The sequence below is a fragment of the Natrix helvetica genome (genome assembly GCF_964273705.1).
Source record: "Natrix helvetica genome assembly, chromosome: 5".
Lineage (NCBI taxonomy): Eukaryota > Metazoa > Chordata > Lepidosauria > Squamata > Natricidae > Natrix > Natrix helvetica.
The window spans coordinates 153356216-153384103 of NC_138551.1; the positions used below are offsets into that span (position 1 = coordinate 153356216).

The window sequence follows — 27888 nt, forward strand, 5'->3', positions numbered from 1 at the left end:
ATCAAAGCCTGAAAAAAGAGATCAATTGTGGTCGTAAGTCGAGGACTGCTGCCTGTAGATGGGAGGGGAGGAGGAGCGGGGAGGAAGGGAGGGGAATTGAGATGTCCCAGGGGTCTCCTTTAAAAATTTGACCGAATTCCTGGACATCAAAGCCACACAGTTAATTTTTCCATTCGTGTTGTTCTACCCCCTGAAGGACATTTGGGGGCGGGGACGGGATGCAACCACGTTTCTCCAGCTAGCAAAATACAGAGGGTGTTTTCAAAGCAGACTCAAGGAACAGGGGAGGGAGGATGAGCTGGGAAGAAGAAAGCAAGAGACACAGTTGAGCTGACCCTCCCCCACTTCCCGAAGACACCCCCCCCGACTCCCCAGCTCATCTGCAGCCCCTTGAAAAGAAGGTCAGATGCCGTGCCAAGAGCAGAGCAATTTTCTGCTCCGTTTGAAACTTCTGGGGGTGGGGAGTGGGGGGGGGGAATCTGTTTGTCTTTGCGACACGAAATGTGATGCCCTGTTTCCCTTGGCAGAGGGGGAGGGATGGATGGAAGGCCAGGCGTTTTGCCGTTGCAGCTTCCTGCAATAACACCGGCGGAACTGCAAAAAACCTGCGATACTCAGAAGATCGTATATTTTAAGAAGGTACCAAGATGCTGGCCGCAACCCGTATCAACCATTAGCACCAGTCAATGGGATTGGTGACACGTCTTGAAATGTTCACTTGACTGAGCTTCATGCTTAATGAATAAAAGAGATAATAATGCTATTTTCTTTTTTTCTTTTAAAAAAAAGCAAGCAGGGAGCAGGCATGTGGCCCAGCTAAGGACTCTTATCCCTGCGCACGAGGAAAAGAGTGAGCAGATGTTTGCCTGGGGCGTTGAAGGGGAAGAAAAGAGGAGCGAAGTTGTGCGTTCAGGAGGGGATGGTTGTGTATATATCTGGCGGGGGTGTTGCAGCTGGGGAAGGAGAAGAGAAGGATGGCTGATCGAAGAAAGCCGGGATGTAAACACGGTGGAGATGCTTGTGCATCGCACAAAAGGAAGAACGGAGTCAAGTTGAAGGGTTTGAAGTCTGGCAGGAGACGACACCCACAGCCACAAGCTCACACACAGAAAGGCTGCTGTATTGTGAGGGGGGAGCCGGTCTCTTGCGTAAATAGGATTTCATGATCTGAGGCCTGGAGACTGAAACATACGAAGAACGGTTGCAGGATTTGGGTGTGGCCAGTCTAGAGAAAGGAAGGACCAGGGGGGAATATAATAGCAATATTCCAATATTTGAGGGGCTTCCCCAAAGAAGGAGGGGTTAACTTATTTTCCAAAGCACCAGAAGGCAGGAGAAGGAACAAATTCTAGTCCTGCTTTAGGCATGAAGGGAGCTGAGTGAGTTAGGGCCAATCACTAGGAGACAGTGAGTTCTAGTCCTGCCCGGCGAATTTGGGCCCAAACCAACCTCACGGGGTTGTTGTTTTGGGGGAAAAAAATAGGAGGGAGGAAGGAATGTTAGCTAGTGTTTGCCGCCTTGAGTGATCTGTAAAAATAATAAAGGCAGGATGCAAATAAATTAAAATAAATAAAAAAGTGAATGGATTACAAACTGGGCAGAGGTCCAATGTTGCTAAACAAAATCAAGAAAAAAGTAAAGTGAAATGTAATAATTGATTGCAAACTGGGCAGAGGTACATTGTGCAAAAAATAAAAAAAAATCTAATCTAATCTAATCAAATAGAGTAAAATGGGATAGAACAGAGTACAATAGAATAGAATAGCAGAGTTGGAAGGGACCTTGGAGGTCTTCTAGTCCAACCCCCTGCCTAGGCAGGAAGCCCTACACCATTCCAGACAAATGGCTATCCAACATCTTCTTAAAGACTTCCAGTGTTGGGGCATTCACAACTTCTGGAGGCAATTTCTGTTCCACTGATTAATTGTTCTCACTGTCAGGAAATTTAAGTAAAAAGTAAACTAAACTACAATACAACAATAATAATAAAATAAATAAAACTAACTAAACTAAACTAAACTAAATTGCAATACAATACAATCTTCTTCTTCTTCTTTTAAGGACCCCAGAATCCCCATTATGTTCACTGGCCGGATGCCCTTCCTGTTGCCAATGCGGAGTTTTATTCAGCAGAGATAATCTGATTTACAATACAATAAAATCATCGAATCTACGGAACGGGTCACGTCCCCCGAGAGCCTCCAGGGATGCTTACCTGTGAGGATGTTTTCGGCTTCCACCTGCACCTGGACTTCCACGGAATGCTTGGAGGTGTACGTGATCTCGGAGCTGACATGGGCCACTTCGCCGATGCACATGGGGGAAAGGAAGTCAGTGCGCTCCACACGAGCCAAGGCAGCCACGCAGGGCTCCTGGGGGGTGGGGGTGGGTGGGAGATAAAGGGAGGAATGCAAAAATCCCATCAACTTTCTTTCTTTCTCTTTCTTTCTTCCCTGCCTTCCTCTCTCTTCTTTTTCTTTTTTTCTTTCTTTTTTTCTTCCTTCCTTCCTCTTCTTTCTTTCTTTCTTTCTTTCTTTCTTTCTTTCTTTCTTCTTTCTTTCTTTCTTTCTTTCTTTCTTTCTTTCCCTCCCACCTACAGGTACGTAGTCATCTATCCATCCAGCGGTTTTAAAAGGAAACATAACTGTGGCTATATATATATATATGTACACACACACACACACACACACACTTTCTCTCTCTCTCTCTCTTCCAATTATCCTACAGCGCCACCCACTGGGAAATTGTTTATTTATTTATTCCAGACCTGAATTGAAACTGAAATGGAATCAAATTTGAAAATTTTGGGATATCAAAAAGCAAAATGTTTTTTTTAAAATGAGAAAAAAAACTTTGTTGAGAGTTTAAAACGCTAATGCAAATACCTTTAAAAATGGTTTTCGCATTAACGTTTTAAATTCTCAATAAAGGTTTTTTTTTTTGACAGCGCTAACAGTACTAAAGGATTTTGCAATCCTTTTTGACAGTGCTAACATAACCATTTGTTACTCAAACACGTTTTTATTACATTCCTAATTGTTCCTGTATCTATGCATCTTTTTTCCTAAGCTGTACGTCTCATCTTCCCCTTATTTATCCACGGATGCCACTTTTCCCAAACTGTGTAATATTCGGAACCTTCCTTGTCCCTTAACTCCAAGGTGAGTTTGTCCATCTCTGCGCAATCAAGAATCTTTTGGATAAAAAACAAAATGTCCTTCTCTTCTCACCCTGTCTATTTTCCCAGGACTGACCGACCTCACTTTCTTCTTCCTCCTCTTCCTCCTCCTGCCGGGCTAAATTCCTCTACAGCTGGTCCAGACCGGGTGAACTACAACTCCCAGCATCCCACAAACGGCCCGGCTGTCGGGGAGAGTTCTGGGAATTGTAGTCCAAGCCTGTAAGTAGCCACGCTTGGCCAAAAGGACTCTGTAGCACCTTCGGCTTTATTGGCGGCTGCTCGGTGGACAAAGAGACCCGATATCTGTGACACTGGTGTGGTTGTGGGAATAGAGAGCACGTACCCCGGACTGCGAGTTGCAATGACGGGTGCTGATGATGGCGCCGGCCTCTTCTATCATTTTTAATATGGTGCCTCCGTGCACGTTCCCGGCGATGTTTGCATCATCGGGGCGCATAATCCTAGAGAGAGAGAGAGAAAACAGAGGCGGTAGTCCTCAGCTGACGACTGCACGCTTAGTGACTGTGTGCAAAGCGGCGGAAAGAAGGGGTTCCCACCTATTCCTCGCACTTACAACCGCAGCAGTTCCCGTTCCCCGCCGGTCATTTGAGTTCTTGGCAACCATTGCAAATTTGTATGGAATAAATCGAATCGAGAGAATTTTGTTTAAAAAGTCGAGAGAAAGGTTTCCGAAACGAGAAAAAGAAGGAAATCGAAACAGAGACTGCTTTGCCTGTTATTCTGGATTGTAAATATTGTAGAAAGTTAACTCCCGTCCCCCCTCCTAGAAGAATGGTTCCCACTGTTCCGTATGTGCTAAGTCGTTCCCGACTCTAGGGGGCGCTGCTCATCTCCGTTTCAAAGCCGAAGAGCCAGTGCTGTCCGAAGACGTCTCCGTGGTCATGTGGCCGGCATGACTCAACACCGAAGGCGCACGGAGCGCTGTTCCCTTCCCACCAAAGGTGGTTAACTATTTTCCTACTTGCATTTTTTAATGTGCTTTCGAACTGTTAGGTTGGCAGAAGTTGGGGCAAGTAACGGGAGCTCACTCCGTTACACGATGCTAGGGATTCAAATTGCCAACCTTTCTGATCGACAAGCTCAACGTCTTAGCCACTGAGCCACCGCGTCCCTATGTTATTAAGATACTTAAAGCATTAAAGCAGGTGAGATCCTTCAGTCAGAGTGCAAAGCCAATTACAAGCCCGCTCTTCCCGACAAGCTCAGCGAATGAAATACTTTGGGGAATATTTAAAGAGGCAGAATATTCTATTTCCCCTAAAAGAGAAATAGAAATCAACCTGGAGTCACAGTTCCCGGCCCCCCTAAGCAGATAGGAAGCCGAGGCCGGGTTTTTAGAAGTGCAGATTTGGTAATCCATTCAAGGCAGGATCTCTGGATCAGCCCTCGCTCGAGATCCAAACCAGGAAAGCCACTAAGACACCGCAGGAAAGAAAAGTAGGGGGGAAGTAAAACAAAAGAGGAGCATGGGATGGGAAGCAAAGGAATCCTGATGATACATTTCAATTTCCTATATGGAAAAATTAAAAGCGTCAAAATGTGACAAGGAAGAGAATGTATACTTGTAAATGTGTGTATAAGACTAAACATAAACGTTTTAAAATAAGACACGCCAGGAACGGCCCAACATCCTTTTGGGACACAAGCCTCCTGGTTACACCATCTCCGGGAGTCCGGGCTTCAACCCAACGTAACTCAGACAACCTACAAAGTTAGCTATGACCCTGAGAGCAACTAATAGAACACATGCTCTTGCCACAGGAACAGGAAGCTCAAGGGCAAGGACCAAGAGAGGGTCTGAAAACCCTCACTCCCCACTCCATGGGGTCAGCTGCTCAGGACCTCAAACCCCATGTGGTCCTGTCCATCGATAAAACCATCTTTCCCATCAGCCTCCATGTTTCCAGGATCTTTCTCCACGCTTGGGATTGAATCAGTGGTGAAATCTAAGCATTTCAACTACCGGTTCTGTGGGCGTGGCTTGGTGGGTGGGCGGGGGGTCATGTGACTGGTTGGGCATGGCTATGTAGTCATGCAACTGGGGGATCAAAAGACAGAAACTCACAATGTCCTTCTGGAGCAGGGTTGGGCTAGATGACCTCCAGGTCCCTTCCAGCCCTGGATTATCCTCTGAAGCTGCGGCTAGTGCCAGGTTTGTAGTCCTTCCTTCCTCTCCTTTTTCCCTCCTTCCCTTTCTTTCTTTCTTTCTTTCTTTCTATCTTTCCTTCCCTCCTTGCCTTCCTTTTTCTTTCTCTTTCTTTTTCTTTCTCATTCTTTCTTCCCTTCCTGCCTTCCTCTTTATTTTTCTTTCTTTCTTTCCTTTCTTCCCTCCCTTCCTTCTTTCTTTCTCGTTCTTTCTTCCCTTCCTTCCTTTTTTCTTTCTTTCCTTCCCTCCTTGCCTTCCTCTTTCTTTCTCATTCTTTCTTCCCTTTCTCCCCTCCCTCCCTTCTTTCTTTCTCATTCTTTCTTCCCTTCCTTCCTCTTTTCTTTCTTTCTTTCTTTCTTTCTTTCTTTCTTTCTTTCTTTCTCATTCTTTCTTCCCTTCCTTCCCTCCCTCCCTTACTTTCTTTCCTTCCTTCCTTCCATCTGCCTTTCTTTTTCTTTCTTTCTCTTTTTTCTTTCTTTCTTTCTTTCTTTCTTTCTTTCTTTCTTTCTTTCTCATTCTTTCTTCCCTTCCCTCCTTCCCTTCCTTCCTTTCTTTTTTTCTTTCTCTTTTTCTTTCTTTCCTTCCTTCCCTCCCTGCCTTCCTCTTTCTTTCTTTTTTCTTTTTTCTTTCTTCCTTCCTTCCTTCCTTTCTTTCTTTCTTTCTCTCTCTTTCTTTCTTCTTTCTTTCTCTCTCTCTCTCTCTCCTTCCTTCCTTCTTTCCTTTCTCAGCACCCCCCACCCCTGTTTTTGGCCTACCAGTTTTCAGGGAAGCCTGCTGGGAGCAAAACTGGACACTTCCCCACCCTCGCCTTTCCTGAGAACCTGTAGTAAGAAACTGCTTAAAAAGTTTTTTTTTTTTTAAAGTTCCAAAGCTGAGCTATGTGACCTGCGATAGTCGGAACTTTTTAAAAAAACTTTTTTTGGGGTATTTTTTTACTACCAGTTTGACCAAACTGGGCTGAACCGGTAGCACCCCACCCCTGAACTGAACCCAGAGGGGCGTTCCTCCCAACAGGATCTATTTTTATCGATGGATTTCCTTGTTTGAGACCCCCAACGTCTATCCTGAAAGCAAAAAGAATCTTTTGGGGTCCATTCCTTTGGTGCTCAGAGGCAGTTTTTGGGGAGCCCCCACTGCTAATAAATGCAAGCCTGGTTGCCCCCCCCTTTTTCCCCCTTATCAAAGACCCAGAGAAATAGTCCTTGACTTACGACTGGTTGCTTTAATGACGGTTTCCAGCTACCTTCCCAGGGATTCTTATGATCCCCTCCCACATTCGGCATCTGGTCCACATTTACCCATCGTTTGTTGAAAAAAAAAATAGAAACCCCCCCCCCCCGTTTCTGGCATAAATGAGGCCAGGGTGGACAATGGATTCGCTTTACGACCACGGTGGGTTTTTTTTTTAAACAACCAGGGTGGTCGCCTTATGACTGCAGTGTTTGTTGAACAACCGCTGGCAAAAACAGGTGGATAAAATTAGGTTGGTTGTGTGGCTGATCGTACGCTCTACGATCGTAAGGGGAAGGCTGCCTCACAGTCGTAAATCGAGGATTACCTCTCCAATCCACAGAACGGGCTGGGAGGAGGGTCCTACTGGCTCAGGAGAACGAGCATCCTCGGGAACGGAGGGAAATGGGCGTTGGGGATTCTGATGGCGCGAGACGTCCCAAACTCTCCTCTCCACTTTTTGTGTGTGCAACAACCGGCACCGATCACAACTTCCTCTCTGGCAAGTCAGCCGATCAGGATTGCATGTGGGGAAGGGAGAGTCCTCCAAAGGGCACAGAGAGAGAGAGAGAAAGAGAGGGGGAGGCTAAGGAAGGAAGGAAGGAAAGGATCTCTATCATCTCTATCTCTATCTATCATCTATCTATCTATCTATCATCTATCTATCTATCTCTATCCCTTTCTTTTCTCTATCTATCTATCTATCTATCTATCTATCTATCTATCACTATTTCTTTCTTTTCTCTGTCTATCTATCTATCTATCTATCTATCTATCTATCTATCTATCATCTATCTATCTATCTATCTATCTATCCCTATTTCTATCTATCATCTATCTATCATCTATCTATCTATCTATCTATCTATCTATCTAATCTATCTATCATTTATCTATCTCTATTTCTTTCTTTTCTTTATCTATCTATCCCTATTTCTATCTCTCTATCTCTCTATCTATCATCTATCTATCTATCTATCTATCATCTTATCTATCCCTATTTCTTTCTTTCTTTCATCTATCTATCTATATCTATCTATCTATCATCTATCTATCTATCTATCTATCTATCTATCTATCTATCTATCTATCATCTATCTATCTATCTATCTATCCTTCTACCTACTTACCTACCTACCTATATCTCTATTTCTTTCTTTTCTTTATCTATCTATCTATCTATCTATCTATCTATCTATCTATCTATCTATCTATCTATCATCTATCTATCTATCTATCTATCTATCCCTATTTCTATCTATCATCTATCTATCATCTATCTATCTATCATCTATCTATCTATCTATCTATCTATCTATCTATCTATCTATCTATCTATCATCTATCTACCTATCATCTACCTACCTATCTAATCATCTATCTATCCCTATTTCTTTCTTTCTTCTTTCTATCATCTATCTATCTATCTATCTATCCCTATTTCTATCATCTATCTATCTATCTATCTATCTATCTATCTATCTATCTATCTACCTATTTCTATCATCTATCTATCTATCTATCTATCTATCTATCTATCCCTATTTCTATCTATCATCTATCTATCATCTATCTATCTATCTATCTATCATCTATCTATCTATCTATCTATCTATCTATCTATCTATCATCTATCTATCTATCTATCTATCATCTATCTATCTATCTATCTATCTATCTATCTATCATCTAATCTATCTATCTATCCCTATTTCTTTCTTTCTTCTTTCTATCATCTATCTATCTATCTATCTATCTATCTATCTATCTATCTATCATCTATCTATCTATCATCTATCTATCATCTATCTATCCCTATTTCTGTCTGTCTGTCTGTCTGTCTATCATCTATCTATCTATCTATCATCTATCTATCCCTCTTTCTTTATCTATCTATCATCTATCTATCATCTATCTATCTATCATCTATCTATCTATCTATCTATCTATCTATCTATCTATCTATCTATCATCTATCTATCTATCATCTATCTATCTATCATCTAATCTATCTATCTATCTATCTATCCCTATTTCTTTCTTTCTTCTTTCTATCATCTATCTATCTATCTATCTATCTATCTATCTATCTATCATTTATCTATCATCTATCTATCTATCTATCTATCTATCTATCTATCATCTATCATCTATCTATCCCTATTTCTGTCTGTCTGTCTGTCTGTCTGTCTGTCTGTCTATCATCTATCTATCTATCTATCTATCTATCTATCTATCTATCTATCTATCTATCATCTATCTATCTATCTATCTATCATAGGAAGTTGGGTACGCAGGTCGACACATTGCATTCACACAACCCCAGTGCGCAGGAGCTGAAGAGGGCCACGAGAGAAAACCGAGACAAAGACACACCTCACCACAAAGCCAGAACTTCAAAAAAGCTCCACACACCCCCCCCAAACGACTACATTTGTGCAACCGGCTGACCCACAAAAGGACTTCACAATTCACTCCACTTTCCAGGCCCCAAAGCCGCCAAAAGAGGAGCTTGCAATTCTTTTTAAAAAGCAGGTTATTTTTTGCATGCGCTGCCGGTGAGTCAGCACAAGAAAAGCAGAATTATTGTCAAGGGGGGTGGGGGGGGGGAAGAAAAGAGCAGTTGGTTCTTTGGGAATCAGTCTCAGCCTGGAGAACTTAAGCCGATTAAAATCCCCGCAGGGAAAAAAGCAAGCTGGCGGATGCCGTAATTATTCTCATGTGCCGCCTGCTAACGGGGCACGGAGGGAGGATTTTAACCCTGCAGCCGTGCGCCACAGTGACCTTGGAGGCCGGGGAAGCTCAGCCTTAAACCGTTATTAAATCATGGTTACAAGCCAGCGTTTGTTGGAGGAGGGAGTGGAGAAGGGCGAGGTCAGGGAACGAAGGGTTGGGCACCGCCAACGCCTTTGCCAAGCTTCTTAGGGTAAAGGTGTTTGTGGCACCCAATTCACCGCCCGCAGGTGTCGTAACAAAAAAAGGCCGCTGATTTTCCTGTTCGAATCCTGCCAAGCCCTTTGCAGGTATTAAATGTCACTTGATGGACTCGCCCCTTGCCAAGGATCAAAGGGTACGATTCAGGGTGAAAAACTAGTGCAAAGGAGAAAGTGTTGCACATTGCCACGTGTTTAAAAAACAAACAGCCTTGCCCAGTTGCCTAGGAAATGTAAAATGGAAAGAAAGGAAAGAAAGAAAGGAAGGAAGGAAGACAGGAAGGAAAAAAGAGAAGAATTGGTAGGAGGGAGGGGGGAAGGGAGGGAGGGAAGGAAGAGAGGAAGGAAGGAAAGGAAGGAGAAAGGAAAGGGAGAGGGAGGAAGAAAAAAGAAAGGAAGGAATTGAGCAGAGGATCATTTTTTTTGAAAAGAAAAATAGAATCGTAGGGCTAGCTGGGACCTCAGAGGTCTTCTAGCCGAGCCCCTTGGCCAAGATAGGAAAGCTTATTGGATGGATTTGGCAGGCCAGGAGAAGGTTTGAGAAGCCTGTTCAGCTGATAATTTTATAAAAGAATAAAGAGAGACAGACGGACAGACACAGAGAGAATAAAACAAGGAAATGAAATAACAAAAGGAAATAAAACAAGGAAATGGAGTAATATAAAATGAAATGATGAAGTTTTTTTTTTTTAAAAAAATAACGAAATAAGGTGAAACACAATTCAAGGGGCCCAAGGCCTGAGTGCGATTCAGCCTGCTTTCTTCTGCTCGCTTTGCAGATTTATGGATCCAAAGCAAGCAAGCTGAATTTGTCCGGGGATCCAATCCGTGGGGATCTTCAGGATTAACCTGATTCTTACATTTTGGATCCCCCAGCTGGACAGGAGGAAGGGAAGGGCGCTGTGCAGAGACCCACCCTTCACGTGGCATAGAGAGGGAACAAAATGAAAACGCCTTGGCCTCTTATCTAAAATTTGTATATGCTTTATTAGTTATTATGATTTTATGGTTTTATCTTAAATCTAATTTTTATCTCCTATATTGTATTGTCCACATATGATATCTCTATATCTATCCATCTGTCTATCCATTCTCTCTCTGTATCTCTCTCTCTCTCTCTATCCACCCATCCATCCATTTATCTACCTACCTATCATGTCTTACCTATCATCTCTGTCTATTCCTACCAATATCTCTTTATCTATCTCTTTATCATCTTTCTCTATCTACCTATCCATCTATCTACCCATCTATGTCTCTTTCTATCTATAGTCCATCTATCCATCTTATCTCTCTCTTTCTCTTCTCTCTGTGTCTATCTATCCATTCACTCACTTTTCTCTTATCTATCCCCCCCTCTCTATATATAAACTGAACAATTATTTATTTATGTATAAATCTCTCTCTCTATATATGTGTGTGTGTGTGTGTGTGTATAAAATGAAAGATATAGATCATTTTTATATACAGTATCTATATCTATCATTTATCTATCTATCATCTATCTATCTATCATCTATCTATCTATCTATCATCTATCATCTCTATGTCTATCTCTCTATATCTATCATCATCTATCATCTATCTATCTATCTATCTATCTATCATCTATCTATCATCTAACTATCTCTCATCTATTTATCTATCTCTTATCTATCTATCTCTATGTCTATCTCTCTATATCTATCTATCTATCCATCCATCCATCCATCCATCCATCCATCCAGACACATACACACACACACACACAAATATCTCTCTCTCACACACACAGAGTAATATATATATATATATATATGTATGTACAAACTTAGATAGATATCATTTTAGTTTATATATATGTGTACACACAGTTATATATGTGTGTGTGTGTGTATAAACTGATATATAACACACAGACAACACACACAGAAACACACACAGACACACAACCAAACCTAAAAACCTTAAATGAAAGCCTTTTATGGGGTCTTTTAGTTCTGGGGGAGCCCCCCCCCCTCCTGCCCCCAGACAGCCTGGAATAACAACCCCCCCAGTTAGTAATAACACCCCCACCCGGGCTCTCTGCCCATGCTCGCAGGGCCCCCCAGCTGCCCAGCAGGGAGGGGGAGGGAGGGAGAGGCGGGGCCTTCAGCCCAGGCTTGGGGGCGCTGGGCGCTCTGCCCATGCCCAGAGGCTAGGCGGAGGACCCCGAAGGGAGGCGGCTACCTGCTGATCTGGATGGCGGCGGGCGCAGGGGCGGTTTCGCCCGCCTCGGGGGCCCGGGACGGCTGCATGAGGAGGAGGAGGAGGAGGAGGAGGAGGAGGAAGGCGGCGGGAGTCCGAGCGGAGCGAGATCGACCGGCCGGCCGGCGATCTGACAGGAGTGCGGGTTGAGGGGACGGGGCGGGGCTTCTTCCCGCCTAAGCCCCTCCCCCTCCCCTTCCCCATTGGTCGGCCCGGGGCCTTTTTTTTTCTTCCTCTGGCCGCGTGACCCCAACATCACCGCCTCTACGTCACTTTCGGCGGCGTGGGTCCTTCTGGCGTCGGAGCGTCCGGCACCGAGCGGAGGGGGGCAGAGCGACCCCGGCGGCGACCACCGAGAGGAGATGGCGGGCTAGAGCGTCCCAGCTAGCCAATCCCTGGGATAATTTTTTCCCGGCTTTTTTTTTTTTGCAAAGTATCAAACTTCGATTTGTGATTTCCAAAAAATGAAAATCCCCCCCCATTATAATCTCCATTATCAGCCCCACTCCCCGCATATGCATGCTTCCTTGTGCAATTGGGACGGGGCGCAGGGGAGAGAATTCCCCTGGCTGTGGGTGATGGGAACAGGAGTCCCCGAAGCTCTGCAAAAATCCAGGTGGTTGCCAGTATTGGGAGCTTTGGAATTGTGGATTTAGAGAGTAAGCATTGGAAGGGGCCTTGGAGGTCTTTAGTCCAACCCCCTGCTCAAGCAGGAGACCCTAGGCCATTTCAATCAATCAATCAATCAATCAATCAAATCATTCAGAATAGAGCTGAAAGGGACCTTGGAGGTCCTCTAGTCCACCCCCCTGCTCAAATAGGAGACCCCATACAATTTGAGACAATTGGCTGCCCAGTCTCTTCTTAGAAGCCTCCAGTGTTGGAGCACCCACAACTTCTGGAGGGAAGCTGCTCCACTGGTTAAATGTTCTCCCTGTCAGGGAATTAGGAATAGGAATAATGAAATAGGGTGGTAAGATAAGGAAGCTGGAAAGAAAGAGAATCCACATTCCCACTCCATTCCAAAGAGACAATTAAATGCCGTCTTCAGTGTACATTATCACTAAAAAAATAATAACACATCCTTTGACTTTCTATATCATTGAAGTGAAAAACCCGATATTGCACTAGAAGCTGTTTTTCAGCCTATTTCTCCTTTTGCTCTTTTAAAAGAGCTTTCTGAGGGGCCACTTAAAAAAAAAACTATAACTCCCAGCGTGCTCTTCGGCTCCTCGCCTTCAATCGACCCGATCTTCAAAGAGGCGAAGCGCGGCCGATCGATGCTCTCGGCGCTCGGCAGGCTCGAAGACTCCAAGCGCCACCCCCCCCCTGCCTTACGCTTCCTCCTCCCGGCGCACGTGCGTCGCGTGGGGGCGTGGCCTGATTGGACGGAAGCGCGAGCGCGCCGGGCGGGCGGAAGTGGGTGGGCGGGGCCTGTCGCGGCGCATGCGCTCCAGCCTCCCTGCCTTTCTCCCCCTGTCGTCGCTGCCGCCATGGCGCCCGCGGTGAGTCTCCGAGCGGGCCGGCCGGGAAAGCGGCGGGGATGGGCCGGGGAAGGGGAAGGGATACCCGGGGAGGCCTCGGGGGGGGGCATCGGGCCGTCGGAAGAGCCAAGCGAGCTCGGGAGGGGGGGGTCTTTTTGCTCTCCCTCCCCCTCCCCAAGATGCCTCAGCGCCCCCTCCCCCCTCAGGTCCCGCCTACGCTCCGCCCACGCCCCCGTTTGACCCCCCCCGGGAGGTGGGGGAGGGGAGGCCTACTGAGCACGTGGGGGGAGGAAGGAAGGTGGGGAGGCGGCCAAGCGAGGGCTCTGCTGTGTGGGGTGTGTGGATGGGGGGGCTTTTCTTATGGGGGGGTCAAGGGATGGGGGCCTCCGAAGGGGGGATGCTCGGTTTGGGCTCCTTTAAGGGACACACACACACACCAGCTCCCCTCATCTTCCTCCCTCCCCCCTTCTCTCTTTCCTCCCCCCCTCCCCCCTGAATCTTCTTCTTTCTCTTCCCCACCCACCCATCACCTGTCAATCTAATGTATCCACCCACCCTCTTATCACCCATGTGTCTATATCTATGTCATCTGTCAATCTAATGTATCCATTCATCTATCCACCCACCCTCCATCCATCCATCTCTCTCTCACTCTCACTCTCAATCGATCTATCGTTGATCTATATCCATCCATCTGTCTTTCTGCCTATCATCTATCTCTATCATTGATCTCTCTCTCTCTATCTTATCTATCTATCTATCTATCTATCTATCATCATCTAAATCAATCTATCATTCATCTATATCTATCTATTATCTCTCTCTAAATCAATCAATCAATCATTCATCTATATCTATCTACTCTCTTCCTCTCTCTACCTACCTATCATATATCTATCTATCCATCCATCTATCTAAGCTGTCTCTCACCTGTGTCTATGTATCCACCCACCCACCCACGCTCTGTCTAATATCTCTCTCATCTATCTGTATCCACCCATCCAATCTATCATTTATCTGTATCACCTGCTCTATCATCTATCTATCTCATTATGTATCTAATCTAACGAGAGAACCAACCTGGAATTTAAGAGACATTTCCTGACAGTGAGAACAATTCATTCCCTCCAGGGGTTGTGGGTGTTCCCCCACGGGAGGTTTTTAAGAAGAGGCTGGACAGCCACTTGTCTGGAATGGTCTATAGGATCTCCTGCTTGAGCAGGGGGTTGGACTAGAAGACCTCCAAGGTCCCTCCCAGCTCTGTCATTTGATACATTTAATTTCCCAAGAAAGCCACGTGTGCCTGGGAGAGCAATGAATTATGATTTAATATAACAATTATACTGATAATAAGTCAAAAATAAACTGGCCTCTGCGAAACTCAGCCATTGGCTATATTTTTGAACGTATTTGTTGTAATTTAACAACTTAATTAAACCTACTTCTGCCTGTGTGAAGGGTCTTGGTATTTAATTGTGGGTGGACAAAGCTTGATTCCTTTTTTTTTCTCAACACCTGAATGAAGGCATTTTTCTCTTCATTTCTTGTCATCTCTTCCCCGATAAATCTGTGGCCTCTCCTGTAGAAGAAGCTCGCGACGAAAGGCAGTAAAAAAAAGAAACAAGTTTTGAAGTTCACTTTGGATTGTACCCATCCGGTAGAAGATGGAATTATGGACGCTGCCAACTTTGTAAGTCGCAACCCCCTGTGTGTGAGGTTCTGTCACACAGATGCTATGAACGCTGCTGTCCTCCCTGGGGCGTCATTTAAACGTTGCCTCCGAGTTGGGAATAGAATACAGGCAGTCCTCGACTTAACGACCAATTTTCTCTTGCTAAGCCAGACAGTAGCTGTTAAGTGAGTCTCTTTACAACTTTTCTGGTCACGGTTGTTAAGCAAAACACTGCAGCTGCTAAGCTAGTAACATGGTCGTTAAGTGAAGCTGGCTTCCCCGTTGGCCTTGATGGTTAGAAGGTCGCCAAAGGGGATGATGTGGCCCCAGGGCTCTGCGACCGTCATAAATACGAGTCAGTTGCCAAGCGCCTGAATTTTAATCACGTCACCACGGGGATGCTACATGATGACTTCCTGTAATAACTTGAAGGCACAAAACAATTGCTAAATTAAAAGTAATTGAGAGAGAGAGGTGTCGAGGTGTGGTTAGCACTTAAAGCAACAATGTTTTCAGCTTCCCCCCTCAGGAGCGTTGACTCCAGTGCTGTTTGGGTTAATCAAGTTGATAGATCTCATTGAGGTCCAACCAACTTCACAGCCCTGACTAGGACTCCGCTGGTTGGAGATTCTGGGAGGGGAAAAAATGTCAGAAAAACAATGGGTGGGCTGCATCTGGTAACCCACCCACCCAATTCCTTTGAATTCCTTCCCAGGAACAATTCTTGCAAGAACGGATCAAAGTCAACGGCAAAGCAGGGAACCTCGGCGGAGGAGCGGTGACAATTGAGAGGAGTAAAAGTAAAATCACGGTGACCTCCGAGGTCCCGTTTTCCAAGAGGTAAGCGGGGAGCACGGCGGTTGACCCCAGGGTCTCCTGCTGACTGGCGACGTCGGACCCCCTTCGGCCCTCACCTGTTCCGATTAGCAGGCCTGGCATAATTACAACTGTCCCTCCTGGCAAATGTACTATTAACTGGTTATTTTAGGGGTATTGTTTTTAACTTATTGTGTGTGTTTTAGGGGTTCAAAATCCTATATTTATATATATTGCTTTGTACAGTTCTTTTAATTCCATTTTTAACCTCCTCCATTCCAACTGTACATATTCAATTTTTATTGTATTTTGATATATTTTGCATGGACTGTACACCGCCCCGAGTCCCTTTTGGGAGAGGGGGCGGTCTAGAAGCATGAATAATAATAATAATAATAATAATAATTGGGGGCCGAATAAATGAAGCTGGGTGTATATTTTATAACTGTTTGCTTGGAGCTTTGGGTTAACACCGGTAACAACCGTGTGAGTTTGGCCTCCCCCATTTACGACCTTCCTTGCCACCGTTGTTAAGTGAATCCCTGCCGTTCTTAAGTCAATCACGGCGTTGTTAAGTGAATCCGGCATCCTCATTGACTTTGGTTGCTTAAAGGTTGCGAAGGGGGATCACGTGACTCAGGGACACTGCGACCGTCATAAGTACGAGTCAGTTGCTGAGCGTCTGAATTTTGATCACATGACCACGGGGATGGCTGCGACGGTCATAAGTGTTGAACGGGAAACAAAAAACTTAAATTCAAAAGAGAACAAAAAAACCTTACCCTAGGAGTATAAGTTACAGCAACGTTTTGAAGAGGAAAATTTTTTTAAAAAAGGTTTTGCACTGTAAACCTCCCCAAAAGGGCCCGTTTTTCATGAAAATGGGCCATTTTTGTTTCTTCAAAAAAAAGGGCATGAATAGTCCTTAGGAGGCTTCCAGAGTGCTCCGGGGGGGGGGGGGGCAAAATTGAGGAAAATATGGCCCATTTTTCGCTCATTTCTGCCCTCCCCAGCCCCCAAGAGCCCCCTGGAAGCCTCCTAAAGGCTTTTTTGCACGGCCATTTTTGCAAGGGGGGGGGTCGGGAGGTCAAAAATGCTGTATTCAGTGTATAAGACGCCCCCAGATTTTCAGCCTCTTTTTGAGGGAAAAAGGTGTGTCTTAAAATACAGTAAATACAAATCCGAAAGAAAACAAAATGTTTAAAAAATAAATTGAAAGGAGAACAAATCCTTCAAATAAATGCAAAACGAAAAACGTAAGTACCGGTCCATAAATTTAAAAGAAAACAAAATACTTACATTCAAATTTAGAAATGACAAAAAAAAAAATCTCTACGTGGAAAAGGTAACGAAAACCTAAAAAGAAATTCAGAATAAAGCATCCGAGCGCAGCCTGGATGGACCGCTGGCTCTTTTTTCCTAGCTTCTCCCATGTTTTTCACTTCCCTTCTTTTCCCCCCAGGTATCTCAAGTACCTGACCAAGAAATACCTGAAGAAGAACAACCTGCGTGACTGGCTGCGCGTGGTGGCCAACAGCAAGGAGAGCTACGAGTTGCGGTATTTCCAGATCAACCAGGACGAGGAAGAAGAGGAAGAGGAAGATTAAACGCCAAGCAACGATCTGGAGCCGTTTTGTACATCCGTTTTTCCCGGAATAAAATTGTGGTAGAAATTTTTCTGATTGTCACCCCCTTTTTTGGGGGTGGGTGGGGAAGATGTTTGAATGGCCTCAGCGGGGGAGACAAGATAAACACCTTTTCCACACAGGTCTTCCTCCTTCAGGTGGTTTCACCTGCTCCTTGCAACTTAATTTTTTCCAATGTGCACATTAGGATGCGGAGGGGAGAGGACTCAGGCAAGCGTGGGGCACAGGGCACAGGGGGGGCTTGGTGAGGTGTCCCCATGGGCACAAGTAGACTGAGGCAAGGGGCTGGCTCCTCTCAGCCTTCCCAAGCTGGGCTGCTGAGGTCTCTCCATTTTGCAGAACTGCCCAAAGGGAGACCGGGGTCTTGTTTGAGTGTGTTTTCTTCCCTGCCAGCTAAGAGAGACTGCCTCCTACTGGGGAGGCTCACTCAAGATGCTGGAGCTCCTGAGAAAATCCTTGGAAAAAACCCTCCACCTGGTTAATGCTGAACACAAGAAAAGGACATGAAGAACATTTTTTATCCCCTCCCCCAAATTTCCTCCCCCCCCCCCCCCCCCGAAAACCTTGTCTGATTCCCTATAGGTTGCAGTACCCATTCTGGCCACCGGGGGTAGCATGAGACAAAGACCTTTAAATAAGAGTCGCTGTGTGTTCCTATAGGTTGCAGTACCCATTCCGGCCACCGGGGGTAGCATGAGGCGAAGACCTTTGAATAGAGTTGTAGTCTCAAGAACAAATACCCCATGTTCATTTTATTCACTGCAATAGCTAAACATTTCCACCAGAGGGCAACAAATCACCGGTTTTACAGCCAAAATACCCCAAATTAGCCACCAGAGGGCAGCATACATTGCCCTTTATGGGCTGCACTGATCCCAAACAACTTAACCCACAATACGGAATTGATTTCCCATTTTCTTTCCAGAATGTTTCCTTTCCCCCCTAGGATTTCCTAGTGGTGCCCCATCCAAGCTGTTTCTTCACTCCTCCTCTCGAGAACTCCCTCCACCCCCCCCCAAAAAAGACAAAAACACCCCGAAAAGACAACTCTGCCGGAAGACCATCGTTCAAATAAGGCCTGGTTTTATTTAGCTAGTTGTTTCGTCCATTCCGTAAATACAGCAGTTGTGGTGGTTTTTTGTTTGTTTTTAAAATCTTTTTAACAATCCAAATCTTTTGTTTTTAAGAAGCAGGGTGGAGACGCCCAGGAGGATTTGCAATTAAGCGTGGGAATAATTACAATCATAAGATGCCGGGTTTATTAGAGAGACCTGTGGTTTGTCGTTTGGGGGGGACAGAACACAACAAATTGTTGGGGGGGGGGAAAGAACGGGAAAAAAAAACATTTTTATTTACAGAAAGGCGACGCACAAAATCTGGGAGCCTTCATGGCCGACTCACAAGGTTTTCCCCCATCAGTTCTTGTTGGCCAACACAACCGAGGGAGGGAGGACAAGCATGGACCCCTCACAGCAACCTTGTCGTCCCCCCCCCCCACTAAATTATCTGGGCCTCCCAGGATTGGAGACGGTGGAAAATCAATTTTGATTGATGGTACAAGTTTGGGGGGGGGGTCAAACCCGCTCTTTCCCCTTTGCAGCGTGGTCCTTTTTGAGTTGGGGAGTTTCTTCAGATGGGAAGGGGGGGGGGGTTCCAGCGTTAGAATGACAGGCAGTTCTCTACTTACAACTGTTTTGTTGAGTGACCTTTCGGTGTTAAAATGGCTCTGAACGTTGACTTAGCAACCATTTTTCAGACTTAACGACCAGGTCTGAGGATCAAAATTGGAGATTCCCCTTTGGCGACCTTCTGACAAACGGAGAAGACTGATTTCACTTAACAACCGTGTTGCTAACTTCACCACTGCACTGATTCCCTTCCTTAACCGTGTCCAGCTCACTCAACGACCGTCTTCCCTCAGCCGCAGAAATTTTGGGCCCAATTGTGGTCGTAAGTTGAGGACTACCAGTATTTAGGAGAACCCAGGTAGCAAAGAGGGATTTTTTTTTTTTGGAAGCCTTATTGGGGGGGGGGGGGGGGAAAGTCATTTTTTAAAAGCCGTTTTAACCCAAAATCTTACATTTAAGGTTAGAGAGGATGCAGTTTGATCCAAGCTCATTTGAGGAGGAGGAATATTTTGGGGGGTGGGTGGGAGGAGGAACCGGAGACATACATGGGCGTTTTCAATCAGGCCTTTTTAACAGGATGCGACTCTTTGCCCTAATTTGAAGATTTAAAATTCTGCATTGCGCTAAGGCACAAACGAGGACATCAACTGCTAACGCTGGGAAACTTGCAACCTTCCCTGAAACTCTTTGTGGGGTGGGCGGGTGGGAGGTGGACAATGTTGCGGGCACCCATGGCAAGCCCCCTTCCCCAGACTGCCACACCCCTTCCCTTTCCAGTCCAAGGGGCATTTTGTGCGCCGTGGCCATACAAATTCCAGTGCAGCAGCCAGCCGATTCTCAAAATGCAAGGATAATTTTGTCAAACCAATTCTCAAAAAAAAAAAAAAAAAAAAAGAGCCTGGGGATACCCCACCCCACCGATTTTGGGGTGCCCGGGAAACATAGCTCGACCTCGCCTGAATGCCACCTTGAAATATCTGTAATAAAGACCATATTTCTGGGAGAAATAACCGAGACCAAAAACATTTCGATCAAACTGTGCGCTGTATCCCAAAGTTTACTGGCTCCCTTTGCCCAGAAGATTCTTAATTCTCTTTTGTTTACCCCCCCCACCCCACCCACCTCCGTCTCCAAGAAATAAAAAAATAAAAATCTCTTTTCCCGTTTCAAACTTAACCAAGAATAATAAAAATAAATAAACCACGTTAACGAAGGAGGAGCGATGGTTTGGGATAGGAAGATGCATGCATTAAGTTCCCCCATAAGCAGTTTCTAATAATAATCTCAGCTTAGTCCATGCCTGCTTTTTTATATAAAAATCGTGCCAGCTCTTATTAGTGGGATGGGGGGGGGAGAAGGAGGGAGGTGAGGTCCAGATTAATGTTTAAAAACACTGACACTTGTGCCTACGAGGAGTTTTTTTTCTTTTCTTGGAACAGGAAAAAAAAAAAAACCAACACCCCCCTCCCTCCCAACCTGCGGCCGTAACGTCAAGACGGGGCCGAAAATTTGCTTTTTTCCCTTTGAAAAAAAAGAAAAGAAAAGGGGGGGGGAAGGAAGTGTTAGATTTTCCCCGTGATTTTTTCTCCTCCCGAATGTTGCTTCTTGCAATCACGGAGGGAGGAAGGGAAAATTTGAAAAGCAAAAAAAGAAAAGCTTAAAATGTGGTCTGGCCACGTTGGGAAACGGGGTGGGGTCCTCTGAAGAAGGAAGATCTCCGGGTGCGGTGGTATTTTCGTTTTTTTAATTCTTGGATGCAAAACCGCCGTGCTCGCTCAGCTTCTTCGGAATAAAGCTTTAAGCAAGCGAAGAGGAGAGAGGCAGACGTGAGGATCAGTCCCAAATTAACCAGGGGGTGGGGGTGGGCGCTACCCCCCCCCAAATGCACCTTTCCCCGTTATTAAGAACGGTAGTCCTTTTTGCTGTAAGGTTTATTGCCCAGGATGCTATCGATTTCATGGATAATCGAAGAGGAGAGTTTGGGGAGAACCTGCCGGGAAAGAAGGATAAAATTAAAGGATGCTTTTTTCCTACCAAATCTCCGTCTGGAGAGAAAAACAACACTCTTAAATTGAGTTGATTTAGAGATTGGGATTTATAAAGGGGTTTTTCAGGAACACGGTGATCTGTAAAACGGGCATCTATTTTAGCCTTTTTAAAATTAATATCTATATATCTCTGTCTAGCTATCTATCAATCATCTATCAATCCATATACATCCATATCTATCTATCATCTCTCTATCATCTATCTATCTATCATTTCTGAATCCATCCATTCATGAATCTATGAATATAATCAATCTATGAATCTATCTATCCATCCATCCATCTATGAATCTATCCATCCATCCGTCTATGAATCTTATCTAGGAATCTAATCAATTAATATATCAATCAATCAATCAATCAATGAATCACTATCTATCTAATCTATCAATCAATCAATCAATGAATCCATCCATCCATGAAACTATCTATGAATAATCAATCTATGAATCTATCCATCATCTATGAATCTAATCAATCTATGAATCAATCAATCAATGAATCTCTATCATCTATCTATCTATCTATCTATCTATCTATCTATCTATCTATCTATCTATCATCTATCATCTATCTATCTATCTATCTATCTATCTATCTATCTATCTATCTATCTATCTATCATCTATCTTTCTACCTACTGACAAATCTATCAAGTCCAAGATCTAAAAGGAAAAAAAAAGGGGAAGAATTTAGAAGTAAACACAAATACATTTTATTTATTTAAATAAAGGCTTATTTAAATAGGTCTTAAGGAGAGAGGTATAAAACTTCGCTTTCCAGTGATTTAAGTTTGGGGGGGGGGAGATTACAAGGAACACACAGTGGCTTTTGGGGTCAATGCCTGGAAATTCCTGCTTGTAATTCCAACCCGCTACCCTAAAGCCCCCCCCCCCACCTCCCCTCTTTTTCCTCACCTGTATTGCTCCAATGTTCTCCATCAACTGATCCGCGTTGGAAGCTCCCAGGAGGACGGAACTGACGCTCTCGTTTCGTAGGCACCACGCTGGTGAAAAATGCACAATTATGAAGGGAAGAATGGCAGGGCACCAAGGGGCAAAATCTGATTTAATCCGCTTTGCTTAGGGGAGACATCTGGATTTTTTTTCCAATTTAGAAGAAAAAAAACCGTAGAGGGGAGAGAGAGTGAGATAAAAATTACAGGTAGAGTCCTTGATTTATGACCCTAATTGAGCCCTAAATTTTGGCTGCTAAGCCAGACGACTGTTAAGTGAGTTTTGCCCCGTTTTATGACCTCTCTTACCACTGTCGTTAAGCGAATCACGGCTGTTGTTCAGTTAGTAACACATTTGTTCAGTCAATCTGGCTCCCCCATCTGACTTCGCTTGTCCGAAGGTCACAAAACGGGATCACGTGACCCTGGGACACTGCGACCGTCATAAATACGAATCCGTTGCCAAACATCTGAATTTGGATCCCGTGACTACGGGGAGGCTCCCACGGACGTAAATGCGAACCCTGGACATAAGTCACTTTTCCCAAAGAAGGAACATACAAGTACAAACAGGTGATTCCAGCAATCTGTAGGCTTGCACATGCAATGCCCGTCCGCTATGGCTCGACGCCTGCGGAACTCCCTGCCACAAGATCCGAAGTCGGGCGAGGACGCGAGCTCCCCGTTCCCACTCACCGATGGCGAGCTGCGGCAGGGTGCAGCCCAGCCGCTCGGCGATCGCTTGCAGCTCCTTCAGCTTCGCCTGCTGCCGTCTCCCTTCCTCACTTAAAATCTTGTCCTTCAACCACTGGTAACCCTAGACGGGAGGAGGAAGGCGGAAGAGGCCACGGTGGATGGGAGGATCCCGGGAGTTAGGCGGGATAAGGAGGAGGAAGCAGACGGGCTTACTTACTTTCAGTGACGCTCGGGAGTAAGGGGGGATCCCACCATCGTACTTCCCCGACACGATTCCGCACGCCAACGGGGACCACGTCATCGCTCCCACGCCTGGGAAGGAAAGAGATGGCGGTGAGGTCACACGGCGGAGTAGCGGCAAACCCAGATTACAAGGAATCAGAAACCAAGTTTCTAAGCCGTCTCGTTTTCCTGAACACCAGAGGAAACTAAGCCACATTGTAAGGAATCAGTAGTCCTCAACGTACGACTGCATTTGAGCCGAGCATTTCCGTTGCTAAGGGAGACAGTTGTGAAGTGAGTGTTGTCTCTTTTCGTGACCTTTCTTGCCATCGTTAAGTGAATCCCTGCGCTTGTTCAGTTAGTCCCATGGTTGAGTGGGCGTGGCTTCCCCCGTGACGTTGCTTGTCAAAAGGTCGCAAAGGGGGATGACGTGACCCCGGGACACTCAACCGTCATAAGTACATGCCAGTTGCCAAGCCTCTAAATTTTGATCGTGTAACCACAGGGATGCCGCAACGGTCATAAGTGGGGAAAACAATCCTGTCACTTTTTTCAGCGCAATTGTAACTTAAACAGTCACTAAATGAACCGTTATAACTTGAGGACTGCCTGTACTTTAGAAAAGAGACTTCCAGTGGTGCTTTGTGGGTTTTTTTAATATTTTAAACTCGTTTTAGAAAAAACCCAGGACTAAGAAAGCCAATTTTTAAGCGTTCTCGTGTTCTTGAACACCGCAAGCCACTAAGCAGACTAAATATTATGAGTCTATATTCCTACAACCTGATTAAAGAGAAGCTAAAGAATGGGATTTCCTGCTTGAGCAGGGGGCTGGACTAGAAGACCTCCAAGGGCCCTTCCGACTCTGTTTTGTCGTTGCGGGACAGGGCTGTTTTAGTGACAGCTCACCACCCTGGGATGGATGGGAGAGTAGAGAGGCTCACCGATCTTGTGGAAAAGCTCTGGGAGTTGAACTTCCACCTTCTCCCGTTGGAACATGTGATATTCGGCTTGCTCACAAATCGGAGGGATCAGGTTGAACTGCCGTGCGACAGAATAGGCTTCCTGCGGGGAGAGATCAACTTAGGATGTGCAAATGAGAAGGGATCCATCCCTAGCGAGGATCTCTTGGGAGGACAAAACTTCTCCCATCTTTATTATCAAAACACCCCACCTACTCGGACTACAAATTCAGGTAGTCCCCGATGTACGCCCCCAATTCAGCCCAAAATTTATGTTGCTAAGCGAAACACCCGCGGAGTGAATTTTGCCACATTTTTTTACAATTGCTGCAATTGTTAAGTGAATGACTAAAGTTCAGTCAGTAACCTGGTTGTTAAGTGAATCAGGCTTTACCCCGTTGGCCAAAGGGGATCACGTGACCCTTGGGGGGGGGCTGCAATGGTCCTACGTCACGGTCATGTCACTTTTTTCAGTGTCGCTGTAGCTTTGAACGGTCACTAAATGAACTGCTGTTAAGTCGAGGACTAGCTGTGACTCTCTGGATTTTAAACAAGGGCCTTTGCACAAAACCGTCCCACGTTGTGGAAATACGGTGGGCAAGACATGAAATAAAGCAAGTGGAGAAATGGGCATCGGAGGAGAAATGGGTGTGAATTCGTGGCGATTTCCCCCAGTGGCTCCAGAGGTTGTGGGAGCTTCATTTGTCTGCCATTTGTCAGAAATGGTGTAGGGTTTCCTGCTTGGGAGGAGGGGGGGTTGGACTAGATGACCTACAAGGTCCCTTCCGACTCTTGTTATTCTATTCTAATGTGAAAGAAAAATCACTGGGAAAGAACAACCAAGTTCTGGTTTTGTCTAGGACTCCACGACCTTGTTCTCCATCTGGATAAAATCAAATCCAGCGAGAAAAATCCTCATTTATTTTTCTTAAATCGATTGGATTCGCAAGCCTTCGATGATGGGCGCGTGGTTGTTAAGAGGTACAGTACCATAATCTCCATGGAACTCCACCGCGAAGTCCCCCAGTACATCGCCATCCCTTGGTTGATGACGTGCGTCATGGCTCGTACGGTCTCTGGGGGGAGAGAAAGGAACGAGAGGACAGGAAGAGAAAAAGAGAAAGGGTTAATCGGAGGAAGGGTTAAGCGAGGCCGTCCAGCGGAAATTAAGGGCACAACACCAAACAGGAGAAAGGGGAGGAGGAGGGGGTAGGAGGTCGGGCGACATCTTGCAAGCAAATCGAGACCTCGAAAAATCGGAAGGAATGGGAGAACTTTCCCGCGAGAAAGTCAGCTATGAAAACGCCTCGTTTTGTTGAAATGTCTTTTTCCCGACCCAACAGATGGACACAAGGGAGGATAAGAAGACGACAAAACAGGGGGACATAGATGGAGGACTTTGATGGGAGATCATCTGAAGGGATCTCCCAAGAAGGACAACCAGAGACAAGAGGTTCCAGAATGTTCTGAGTTGATGGCCATCAACGTCAACACTCTTAAAAGAGGATCCAGAAACATGGTGGATACGTCCCGCTGGGTATCTCTCTCTTAAGATTGGCGGGAACCTGACACTGAATATGGAGATGATGTTCTCCAGTTGGTATCTAACTGAGGAACAGATGCTTCAAGGTTGGGTGACCAAGAATGGCTGGAGAAATGTTCTCCTCTTTTTCTAGGAGAATCCCCGTTCTGATCGGGCTCCTTCCAACGGGACCATGTGGGGGGAGGAGAGGCTATCGTGCACATTTCACGCACTGCGATGGACCAATTCCACCGAACGCGGCGGTTGGGTTCGCATCGCACCGCAGGATGTAGAAGTTGGAGCCGAGAACGTCAAATCCAACTCCTACCCAGGGCAGAATCTACAGGAAGTAACACAGATTTTCGACAGAGGGCAAATAAATCTCCATGCACCCCACTTTCTGGAGAAACTGGCTAGGCTATAATCAGGTAGGAGAGCTTGCAGGAGCCACGGCATTAAGCCAGGGTAGGGGGCTTCGTTAGATGCCGCGTGTTGTGGGGGTCAGAAGGGGGCAAAATGAGGCCACTGGGAAAAAAAGGGGGAAGGAAGGAGCCCCAATAATCTCTCGTTTTAAATAAAAAGCATTTTGTGCTTTCAACGTTACTTGCAAGATGTTAACTAAGGGGGCAGAGAGGTGGTTGTTACTATTATTATTATTTTGGTATTCCTTTTTCATTCTTTGCGTCCTTTGGCATTTTATGGCGAGCCTCGTCCCCCGGGGAAAGGGAGCTTCTGCCAATCAGAATGAAAAGTCTCCAAAGCGAAAAAGGGGGGGAACAATTAAAAAGAAAAGAAAGAAAAAAAGGAAGGAAGGAAGGAAGGGAAAGCTAAGGATTTCTGTCTCATAAAATGCCGCTCGGATGCAGTTAATCAAGGAGGAGGGGTACCTTCTATGATGAATGTTCGCGACTTGGAACTAAATGGGTCCCCTGGTGATAGAAAACAGATTTGAGAGAGGCAAGAGTTTAGAGCGGTAACCCTGCTTTTTCATCCAGTGGGAGTGGGAGAGGAGCAGCCCCCTCCCCTAATTCGAGCCCTGGTCCTCGGGGAAGAGACGGACGGGATCTCGTTCGAGAGGTCGGAACGAGTCTACTTAAGCGCTTCCCGATTTCCTCCTTCAAGACTTCTAAACAAGGCCGCGTTGTCCTTCGCAGTGCCGCATGGCACTTCCTTAAAGGATCTTTTCGCGAGACTTAAAAGACGGGGTTCGCACAATTCCTTCAAGCCCCAGAACTCCTAACCCAAGTTAATCCACATTTCGGCTGCTTTTTGTCACCTGCTGGCTGGCTTGGGCAAAGGCGGTCATTCGAGGCAGTCCTGGACTTATGACTCGTTCGTTAAATTTATGTGCCGCTCGTCTCGAGAGGCTCTTCGTTTAGCGATGGTTCCGAGTTACGGCGGTGCTCTAAAAAGGGACACAAACCGGTCGTCGCACTTAGGACTGGTTGAAGCGTTCCCCGAGATCACGTGATTGCGATTTGTACTTATGACGGTTGTAGCATGGGGAGCTGTTTAATTCCAACAAGGATAAAATATAGGTCAGAATAAAGGAAAAGATTTAGGCGTAAGTGTCTATCCGGGTAGAGGAATCTGGCTCACACAGAGCCATAAAAAAACAACCCCTGCTTAGATAGGAGGTGATCTGTTGTATCTCTGCTTGAATCGCTGTTCACGTTGGATAATCAGCCACTCAGACTCTGACGAATGGCATTTAATTTGTCCTGACTCTCTCATCTCCTTCGTATCCACGCAAACGGTGGCTCGGTCAAAGGATTGATGGGTAGAATTGATACCGCTAGACCGCCATTAAGAACCGGGAGGGGGGGGAACATCGTTAAGCGGTGCGGTTGTTAAGTGAGGCATCATGAGATTGCACCCGATTTTACGTCCCTCTGTTAAGCAAGGCATCGCACGAGTCGCCCTGCGGCGGGGAAGGCGGCAAATAAATTCAATCATCATCTTTTAACGAGCCCCATAATCCCTTGTAGGGTGGAGTCCAGGCAACTGAATGGAGCTAGCTGGGTGTTTTAATGGCCGGATGCCCTTCCAGTCACCAATGCGGAGTTTTGTTCAGCAGATATATTCTCAACGTGTGCAGAGAGAGAAATACCTGCCTCTACCTAGGTTTGAATGCACACCCTTCCGATTGTGAGGCGAGAGCTCAACCTCTAGGCCACCCCATAACCCCAGCAAGTAAATCCAATCATAACTAAAAAATAAATGTCGGCTTTTGACTTCCCGCTGGCGTCCCCAGCACTTCGTGACTTCCCAAACCTGCAGCCGTCCCAAATGCGTGACAATTGCCGAGCGCCTAACCACGATCACGGGATCGTGGGAAGCTGCGACTGTTGTTGCTAGGTGCAAGGACCAGTTGTAAATCCCTTTTGTCAGTGCCCAGTTCAAACGGTCGCTAAATGAATTGCCGTAAGTCGAGGACTACCTGTAGGGCCGAGAAATAAGCCAATGAACCTTTTAAAAGGGAAGAATCGGATGGCCGCAGGTA

The 27888-nt window shown here is 45.6% G+C and overlaps 3 protein-coding genes and 1 long non-coding RNA gene across 10 annotated transcripts in view; 2 read left to right on the plus strand and 2 right to left on the minus strand.

Annotated features, from left to right (window-relative positions):
* The window catches only part of ACOT7 (acyl-CoA thioesterase 7), a 31584-nt gene extending 19696 nt beyond the window's left edge, over positions 1-11888 (minus strand). For both annotated transcript variants that reach the window (XM_081955040.1, XM_081955039.1), the window contains exons 1-3: positions 11720-11888; positions 3525-3642; positions 2216-2372 (exon numbers count right to left, since the gene is read on the minus strand). In XM_081955040.1, the coding sequence (XP_081811166.1) occupies positions 2216-2372; positions 3525-3642; positions 11720-11787 (343 nt within the window). In that variant the 5' untranslated portion in view covers positions 11788-11888. The remainder of the gene's footprint in view (positions 1-2215; positions 2373-3524; positions 3643-11719) is intronic.
* A 1292-nt stretch (positions 11889-13180) lies between these two features.
* Positions 13181-17386, plus strand: RPL22 (ribosomal protein L22). The gene is made up of 4 exons (XM_081956613.1): positions 13181-13242; positions 14807-14911; positions 15609-15733; positions 17172-17386. The coding sequence occupies exons 1-4, from the start codon at positions 13231-13233 to the stop codon at positions 17314-17316; spliced, it is 387 nt and encodes a 128-aa protein (XP_081812739.1). The 5' UTR covers positions 13181-13230; the 3' UTR covers positions 17317-17386.
* Positions 17387-18190: 804 nt separating this feature from the next.
* LOC309393187 lies at positions 18191-19384 on the plus strand. The gene is made up of 2 exons (XR_014175544.1): positions 18191-18970; positions 19013-19384. It is a non-coding gene; the product is annotated as an uncharacterized lncRNA (long non-coding RNA).
* Positions 19385-19503: 119 nt separating this feature from the next.
* KCNAB2 (potassium voltage-gated channel subfamily A regulatory beta subunit 2) overlaps positions 19504-27888 on the minus strand; it is a 38468-nt gene continuing 30083 nt past the window's right edge. For all 6 annotated transcript variants that reach the window (XM_081955023.1, XM_081955025.1, XM_081955026.1 and 3 more), the window contains 6 exons: positions 24854-24939; positions 23846-23966; positions 22900-22994; positions 22683-22803; positions 21949-22037; positions 19504-20973 (listed from right to left, as the gene is read on the minus strand). In XM_081955023.1, the coding sequence (XP_081811149.1) occupies positions 20884-20973; positions 21949-22037; positions 22683-22803; positions 22900-22994; positions 23846-23966; positions 24854-24939 (602 nt within the window). In that variant the 3' untranslated portion in view covers positions 19504-20883. The remainder of the gene's footprint in view (positions 20974-21948; positions 22038-22682; positions 22804-22899; positions 22995-23845; positions 23967-24853; positions 24940-27888) is intronic.

Coding starts and splice junctions, on each gene's coding strand:
- RPL22 (XM_081956613.1), top strand. Junction 14,912..15,608: donor TTATGGACGCTGCCAACTTT/GTAAGTCGCAAC, acceptor ATTCCTTCCCAG/GAACAATTCTTGCAAGAACG. Junction 15,734..17,171: donor GAGGTCCCGTTTTCCAAGAG/GTAAGCGGGGAG, acceptor TTTTCCCCCCAG/GTATCTCAAGTACCTGACCA.